This window comes from Telmatherina bonti, assembly GCF_933228915.1.
Source record: "Telmatherina bonti genome assembly, chromosome: 6".
Taxonomy (NCBI): Eukaryota; Metazoa; Chordata; class Actinopteri; order Atheriniformes; family Telmatherinidae; genus Telmatherina; species Telmatherina bonti.
The window spans coordinates 15,695,830-15,705,267 of NC_136624.1; the positions used below are offsets into that span (position 1 = coordinate 15,695,830).

Genomic DNA, 9,438 nt, shown 5'->3' on the forward strand with positions numbered 1-9,438 from the left:
ATTTCTCTAAAAAAAAACTAAATGTTTAGCATCTTGTAATTCTCAAACCATTACATAAATCAAATTAAAAGTAAAATGATGACACACAACAGAGGCACAACATCCTTAAATAAAACAAATTAACAATTGCAATTTTAAGTTTTGGTTTAAAATTCTCAACTTCTGTAGAAACTGAGGGTTTTTGTTGGTGAGGTAACATTTTCAACGCACACTGGCAGAATATTTCTGTGGACTCAAAGCAGAGTAAAATATTTTATCTACAACTGTGATCAGTTTCGCCACACACTCTCTCTTTCAGTCCTCCTGTAAAATAGTCACAGATGCTCATAATTACCTACAGTAACCATACAGACACAGTGCAAGCACTGATGGACATAATAATGTGTTCAGCCCGCTGAACTCTGTACTTGAGCTTTCCCACTGAAATACTAAACTCTAAAGCTTGCCTTCTGTCTCTCAGTTTGTATGTGCGTGTTTTAAGAGCTGAAGGAACCAAGTCCAGATGTGACATTGGGAGGGTGGAGGCAGGAGGAGAAGATTAGGAAGAGGGAAGAGAATGAAAGGGGACAGGAAGAATTAAACAACAACATAAATCTGTGCCCAGTGAATAGATTTACTCTGACAGCGGGTCAAACTGCTTTTCCTGCACATTTGATCCGTTAGGCCAATAAAGTGTATCCATCTTCAGTCTCTTCTGGCAAGTTATCATTAAAAGTCCCGACATTATGATAATTTTGTATACTCTAATTCAGGGTTGCGGGAAGCTGGAGCCTATTCCAGCAGCCGTAGGGAAGAAGAAGCAGACACCCTGGACAGGTTGCCAGACCATCGCAGTATTTTGTATGCTATTGAGCAAAAATGACCTTATTAAACTTTGTACAATTCCCTAATCTATTTGGTGTAATTTACTTATTATTGTGACTTGTGGCACATTGTTGCTGTCACAGACAATGTGACTCAGAGGTAGCTGATGGCTTCATGCAGGCCCTATAATCATTATCTAATGTCTCACTTGGGGTTGGCCGGTGGGGGCTGAGATGGCTTAATTGAGACCGTGTTGCCCCTGTATTTGAACCAAATTCTTGAGGAAATGCCAGACACTCCTTAGTCCAAGGGTTAACACATACCTGTCCGCTGTAGCGGTCACAACAGCTTTCAAGAGGCCACTTAAAAAGATTCATAACACAAATCTGGATCTCAGCAGATGTCGTAATGAATGGGAAATAGCTTCCTACACATGCCTAACAAGGAGTGAAATGATAAAAAAAAGTAGATCCATCCATCCAACTGTTCTAATTATTTGGAATAAGTAAAGGAAAAATTTAATGATACGCTGCCATTTATGTTTACTAATTCGTTTTAAAATCGCTAGTAAACACTGACAGGAGACACTGGAAAAATGGTTCTTTAAGTGGTGCAGCCCAAGTTGTACTCACCGCTTTGCTTCTGAGTGACGCTGGACCCCATCCTGATCACCTCACATAGCAAGGACATCGCAAAGGCAAAGAGTCGCAAATGCATCTGGGCTGCTGGAAAGCGCCCGCTTCAGTGCCAGACTCCAGACATCTGCAAGGACTCCAGGGGTGGCAAGGTCAAAAATTTAGCTCCACAGTGAGGCACAGAAAGAGACGAGACAGGAAAATAGCGAAGGTCTAAAAAGACAAAAGGATGTCTGGAGGTGAGGTGGAGAAGATGCAGCAATGGAAACGATGAGTGCTGAGGTGAGAGGAGCAGTGAAACAGAGCAGTCTTCCCCTCCTTTGTCCTGTTTTGTACTGATGATTTACGGACTGGATGAGGAGACAAGCAGCCGACAAGAAAGAGAGAGAAAAAAGAAAGAGCACAGGAGAGGCTGGAGATGAGGAGTGCAGCTTGGTCTGTTTCCTCAGACTGGCAGATTGGAGGGAAAGCTTAACATTTAACCAGCACTGTCAAATTTGCGATAGACGAGCTCCACTTATCCCAAAGCCATCTTTAACCCTTTCCAGGGTGCGCTCTCATGGCCTTAAGTGGTTCCACATTTCCAGTCTGATGTTTAACCCCCTCCTCCTGGCTCTATCTATTGTTATTCAGTCTTGTTCTGCTTATTTATTTTTCTGTGCTCACGCTCAGCTGCTTTGTTTTCTGTGGCAATCCTTTTAAATGTGGGCAGTGAGTAAGAAAAACAGCTGGAGATCAGTAGAGGTGAGAGTCTAAACTTGCCATGCTTTTCAATACATTTGTTTTTTGTTTTGTTGTTGTTTCTCGGGGTGGGGGGTTAGGGGGTAAGGAGCCAGGTGAGTGTTGTAGACACGCCTTAAAAACCTTCCTATTAATCCAGTTATGTTTTAAGCTTATTACATAAAGGATGAATTATCTTATTAAGTGAATACTGTACTGCAACATGTGGAAAACGTGATTCTTGTACCATCTGTTCAAAATTGCACAATGGTCGAAAATTTTGTTTTTAGTTTTGTGACAGATTCCATTTTAGTTTTCATCAACCAACATACTTTTGTTCATTTAGCAAAGACTGATTAAAATATGTATGTGTTAAACTTTTTTTTTGGTGAAAATTGGTTTATCTGACATGATATAAAATATTGTGTAATGCTGATTTTAAAAAGAGCAGGTATATGCATTATTTTTTAAGAAAAGTAAAAAAATGAGAAAAAAGACAGAAGATGTGCAAACATTAAGTCTTAGGAAAATAAGGACATAGTTGCGGTAAAGACAAAAAAACTAAATACAATGTTAAATAAGCTCACACAGACCTAAATAAACTCAAATAAACAGAAATGAATTAAACTGGACTAAAATAAAATCAAATAAAATAAAACATAGTCTTACAAATAAAAAGTCAAGTTCTACATTTGGCAAAATCACTGAGGAAAAAGGAATCTATATGTGAGTTAGAGAAAAAACCATTCTCACTTCTTTCCGTTAAATAATTTAAAACAGGTTCAGTTATTCTGTTTAGAAACATACACTGATTTCAAAATAAGCATTGCAGTGAAAGCATATGGTTTAGGATGGATGGGTTTATAAAGAGTGAGAGTAAAACTGTGAAGTGCTGGGTTTTCCACAACCTGTTTAAATAATGACTTCAACATGCTCATTTCTGAATTTTTGAGATATGTTACAGTTTAAATCATGTCCAGAATAAAGATTTTTTTTACATCATCCTTGAAGAAAACAGGTTTGTATACATGTACAACTTTACAAAGGTCATTAATAATTAATATAAAAAGTTTGGGACCCAATGCTGACCTCTGAGGGATTCCATGGGTAATGTCTGAATACAAAGAGCAGCAGTTTGTAGTTTACAAAATTGTTTCCTGTTCTCCAAGTAACTAATGATCCAATTCTGGTCTAGTCCCCTGATCATTCTGCTGTACAGTGATTGTACTGTACATTCTTCTGCTAGTTTAATTTTAGGCAGTAATGTACCAGTTTGAAATGACTGGTCACAGACATGATGGCTTTGTGCTGCCCAAAGTTACTTTCCATAGCATAAAGTTCCTATTTTTAGTCAGAATAAATCAATATTTCCATAAAAAGTGGACTTTTCCCACTACATTTTAGAGTTTTCAGCAATTTTCCTTTCATTTACTGTTGTTAAAAAACCTTTACTATGGATTTCTAGAGCATCATAAAAAAGATTTGACTTTTTTTGGCCATTATTTTTGTGGTCATCTTTTAAAATTGAGAAATCCGTCATAGTTTTCTGGCATTCTGATATAAACTGTAACAATAGTTTCGTTTTTTGGCGTTCCATGTGAACGTAGCTGTTATACCTCACACCACACACTGCAGATCTACTTCTGCTTCGGGTTCATCTGGATGAAAATGTGACATGCGTTTTACAGACCAAGAAGGTCATACATGAAACTATTTCATGTGAAAATGGCTGTTTTATGTGTTTTTGTAAAAACTAAATATGTGCAGAACTGATCCTTTCCTACATTTAACAACAAACAATTATAAGACAAAAACACAGCACAGCACTGAAAAATGTTCTTGCATGAGACCAAACCTGCTTGGCAAAAGTTGTGGCTTTGACTTTGGCTCATAACCTTTTGTTTCATGACTGTTTTGTTTCTCCATCACATTCCTTTACAATAACTTTAATGCAGGGGCAGACTTACCATTAGGCAAAATAGCCTAGGGCCCCTGTTCTTTAGGGTTCCATATAACTTGTCATACATTTATGGTTATTTATTACTTAGTTACTTATTACTAACAAAAATTATGTTTTTGATTATAATGCATTCGCTAAACTGTCAGCAGAATGATTATTATATTATGTGTGTCTCGGGGCCCCACCTTCTGGTATATAAGGCCGTGCACTAATCCCTAATGTGATCTGTGTGTGTGTGAAGTAGTCAGTGAGTTGATCTGTAACTTAAAGAATGACTCGTCACAATAAATGATCAGTTTGTACCATTGAGTGAAGCAACCCTTCCCTGTCATTATACATGGTCCTCTCAGTCAGCAAAGAGACTTTTACACTGGCTGTTTGTCAGCAACGCAAATAATATATAGTAGTGGAATAGAAAGTGCAATATTTACCATAGGGCCCCATGCCTGCCTTTGCCTGGGGCCCCAAATCACTTAAATCCGCCACAGCTTTAATGTTTAATATCATATCTCTGTTCAGACTTAAGTTTCCTCTTTTTTCCCTTGTTTTTTCCTTTTAATGATATGCTATTACTAAAAAAGATAATAAATTTTTTAAAAGTTGAATTAAAAAAAAAAGCTTTTTAAAAGAAAGAAACTTTATTTTCAATCAAAGGTCAGTAACACAAAATTTAATACTTGGTCAAAACCTGTGTCTCATTTGGTAGCTAAACACTTCACTAAAACAACTGTTACATTTTCATTTTCTTAGGACAAGGCATTTGTTTTGACTTTGTTTTGGTCCACATCAATGGCATCGGCTGTATCAGTGCCACCATTTTTACTACGATGTCTCAGAATGTAGAAACGACTGTGTGTGAGATGATGTTCAGGCTTTGTTTTTAGGTGTGTTGAAGCAGTGTTGGAGAAAAGTAATGCCTTGAAAGGCTACTAGATCAGTTCACAGATGAAAACCAGGGGCCTTTATAGGGTGTTTCTCAATTCAGGTTCTACACACTTCCAAGTGCTGATTCGTCGGCTGCATGCGTCAAAGTGGCGCGCCAAGGGCTGTCTCAATTCAAAGGCTCCTTTGAGTCCACCCTTCAAATCCGCACTTTGTTTGGCTCCAGATTAGCTTAAAACGTAGGGTATAAGAGATGTATCCTAAGCCTCCTCTCCTATCCCAGAATACATTGCGAACCTAGAAAAGAATGGGCAGCAGAGCGCCGGTGTAGGTACCACACCAGCCATACTGTTTATTTATTTATTTTTATGTATATACACACATATTTGTCCCAGCAGACAAGCTGGGGGGGCCATTGTGTCCAATAACCACAAATGAATTTCATTACAGTCGTCCTCAGATGTCTTTGTCCCCTTTCATTAAAGAAAATTCAGTGATATAAGACAATGTCATTTAATTGAGTTAAAGAAAAAAACAAACAAATTGGTCCTGGACAATTTAAAGCATTTTTCTGATGAACAGTGGGACAAAATACCTGTCAACAGGTGCAGAAGTCTGACTGGGAGGAACAGAAAACATCTGACTGGAGTGGAAACATCAAAGGATTTTTTAAAATATTAGTTAATGAGTGATGTAACAAATATTATTTTATCATTCATTCATTCATTCATTCATTTTCCGAACCGCTTATTCCAATTCAGGGTCGCGGGGAAGCTGGAGCCTATCCCAGCCGGCTTCGGGCGACAGGCATATTTTATCATAATGGTTTGTTTTTTTTAAAAATCTTTCTGTTGAACCAGAATTAGAAAACATTGTCATAATTTTCATAAAACTTTTATTTATTATTACTTTTGTCAATTTCAGCTGATTTTCCAGGCAGCTGTTTTTCTCCTTCTTTAATGGGAAGGTATGGTTACATATGAAGATGACTGTATGTGTGTCTAACAAGGATTATTTTCCACTGAAGTTAACGTCAGCTTGACAGGATGAGCTGTCAGTCAGAGGAGACCTCGTCTAAACCACCTCCTCCTCGTTTGTAATTTATTCACAAAGGAAAATTAATATAAATCACATTTAAATTACTGGCACCATTTTCTGTCATTTTAAAGATATTTTCATGTTTTTTGTGAAAGAATGGAATCAGTAATTAGATAAACTTGGCATATGTAATTGCTAGACATCGGAGGACAGGAGCACTATGGGTAATTCTTGAACACTAGGTAGGCCGTCTCATTTCACTGACAGTAAGCGCACTTAGTTGTGTTTAGACGACGTAGAACACTGTGTTGCTTACGCAGTCTACGCACTTGGAGGTATGCAGAACCTAACTTGAGAAACACCCATAGACTCACCCTGTGGATCACAGGTGCTAATGATTTAGCTAATGCAACTGCAGCTAGAAACAGGAAGCAATAATCAAACAGGAAGTACTATATAGAGTACCACCAAAGAACCATTTTTGACAGAATATAACAACTGTCATGGACACTTCTTCAAATGTTATCCTTGTAAAAAATAACGGTTCTCCACAAAAATTCAATTTACAACCAAGAAACAGTCAAAACCAGTTTAATTCACTACAATTCCTTCAGTATCTTTATGAAATGATACAATAGAGATGGATTTTATGTATTCAAACATGTTATTACAGCTTTTAAATATTGATGCTTTTCTTTTCCTCCATCCATTTTCTGTACTAGCTGTATTCAATTCGAAGTCACGGAAGGCTGGAACATATCCCCAACATATCCTCTGCCACTGGGACATGAAAGTGCAGGCTCCACACAGAAAGGTGCCAGTCGAAGTTCAGACCAAGTGTCAGGAGTATTTATGGATTGCAATGATCTTTTCTAAATATTTGGACTGGGTCACCTATAGACAATCTGCATGGTAGCTGTTGTCGGGGCTAGAGGTGTTGTTCAGTATTTGACTCTGTCAACAACAGATGTGGAGTTTGCATGTTCTCCCCGTGTATGCGTGGGTTCTCCCCGGGTACTCCGGCTTCCTCCCACCATCCAAAGACATGCATGATAGGTTAATTGGTCACTCTAAATTGCCCCTAGGAATGAGTGAGTGGTTGTTCGTCTCTCTGTGTGGCCCTGCGATGGACTGGAAAGCTGTCAAGGGTGTACCCTGCCTGTCGCCCAAAGCCAGCTGGGATAGGCTCCAGCTTCCCCGTGACCCTGAATTGGAATAAGCAGTTCAGAAAATGAATGAATGAATGAATGAATGAACAACAGATGTCCATCGACAAGTGTTGAGGATGTATGTATTGGAAGGAACTGGGAGAAAGGGGCTAAAGTGGGGCTCACTGGCAATGAGTTTTGAGTATGAGGCTAGCTGTAGGTTCTGTAGGTTCCAAGCTAGCTTAGTGACTAACAGTGCTAGCTGCTGAGTACAGGCTAGGTTAGCAGAAAATGGGGTTGGCTATGAATGGCTGTAAGGCACTTGTTTTGAGGTTGCCGTAGCTTAGCACCCGTGGTCTACCGTGAGTAGCGGGTGTTTACTCATTAAGGGTGTTAGCTCTGATGCTGATGCTAGCACTACTTAGCAAAATACTAGATGACCTAAAAGACTAGATGACAGGCAATTTGGAGGCAGTGAATTGAGCACAAGCTTTAGCTAGCATTAGCTGTTAAATGCTAATATTAGCTTAACCGATGTTAATTTTGCAGATTAAAAATGGTGGACACTCAATGGCGAAGAGGTAGCTCAAACTTCAGCTAGCATCAGCTGTCCTGCAGTCCTGTGGCAGGCCTGGGTTCTGCAGAAAGGAACTCTTTGGCAGAACCAGTGCATCAACAATTTCAGGTACCTCAAGGGGTTGCCGGTAACACAAACAGCGAACCCTTGTGAAGAATTGCTGGATACACAAACAGCAAGCTTCAGGAAGAATTGCCAAATACAGACAGCAAATCTTTGTTGGATCCAATGGGGTCTTGACTCGTCCAGCGAGGAAAGGCAGATAACAGTTGTAATGTGTCTTCAATGCAAGAAACAGTGGAAAGACTTTTGTGGCTTTTGAGGTATTTGTGACTGAGGTTTTTAAAGTCTCAGTGATGTCTGTGAGAGACCCTGCAGTAAAAGTGGGCCCTCGGCCAATTAGAGGTGCCATTGTCTTACACCCCTCTTTTCACATCCAGGTTTGAATGGCTGGGTATACTGGGCTTTGTAGTGAGAATCAGGGCCCTTTCTTTCTGAGCCATGCAGCTGAAGGCTTTTAGGGGTGGTACGGGCCCAATACTGTGTGGAAGCGTCATGACCTGAAGCCATAACGCATCAGATGTTTGGTAGGTGGCACATTTCCTTCAATTTAATTAAAGCGCTTCCATGGACTTGACTTTCTGCTTGGAGGCCAGGGACAGGACTGCTATGACCTACAAGACTGCTGCTAAACTACTTGCAAACCGGTTAGCGAACCACATTACTGTCACTTTGTGAAATCAGTGTGTCACCATGTTTACTCCAGAAGGCACACAAAAGGCTCAACTTAAGTTGAAGCTTTTAAGTTACTGTGGTGGGCTCTGCCACATGACATCGGGAACCTTCTGACTGTGCAGCCCCCAAACATTTTTTAGTACAAAGAAAAATAACCTAAATAAATGACAGATCACACTCATATTTGTGGTAAATCCATGAAACCAGTCAGCTTGAATGAAAATTACCACCATGTGGACCCAGTCACATATTTTGTGCATGACACAATCAGATATTCTCAGGTGTCTGCAACAGGTTAATATTCAGTTATGAGGTGCCAAAGAGTATCATAGTGTTCACCAAAACAGTGTGCACCACTCCAACAAGGAAGACCTAAACAACCCAAACGCTTCTGATCACTTTTGCTGGAAAATATTTTAATGTTTACTGCTCAGCCACCTTTGTTAACGCCAAAAGGGAAAATTCTTTGGCTGTTCACTGCAGCTACAAATGGTCAGCAAGCTGATTTTTCCATCAAAAGGAGCAATTTGGACAAAGAAGTGATGAGCAACTTGTGAAACCGGATGTCCAAATTGACCTCCCCGATTAATAATTTATTTTCAAAGAGATGATACTAATAAACGGATACAAAAGGATCAATGATATCATGTTCTGAAGACAATTCAAATAACATAATCCCTCAGTATTTCATCAGGGAAGTTTACAGTGTGTAAATAGGTATGGTATTTTACTTAGAAGTAGCATTATGACTTTCTGACTTCAAAATATGTGTTTCTGACTTGTTTTAAAGGTACTGTGACATTTATAATGTACATTCCTGGAGCTGTTTTTGCACAACAGCATTTCAATGTTGAGAAGCCCCACTTCACAGGACAGAGCAAGAGATAAAACAACAGTCAATGTGGGACTTTTGTTTTTCTGGAGAGAGCTCAGAGTGCA

The 9,438-nt window shown here is 39.3% G+C and overlaps 1 protein-coding gene across 1 annotated transcript in view; it reads right to left on the bottom strand.

The window, feature by feature from the left end:
• Positions 1–1,521, bottom strand: part of rspo4 (R-spondin 4) — a gene marked incomplete at both ends in the record, with an annotated part of 41,116 nt that extends 39,595 nt beyond the window's left edge. The window contains one exon of the mRNA XM_079241982.1: positions 1,437–1,521. Within this exon, the coding sequence (XP_079098108.1) occupies positions 1,437–1,521 (85 nt within the window). The remainder of the gene's footprint in view (positions 1–1,436) is intronic.
• Between the last annotated feature and the right edge of the window lie 7,917 nt (positions 1,522–9,438).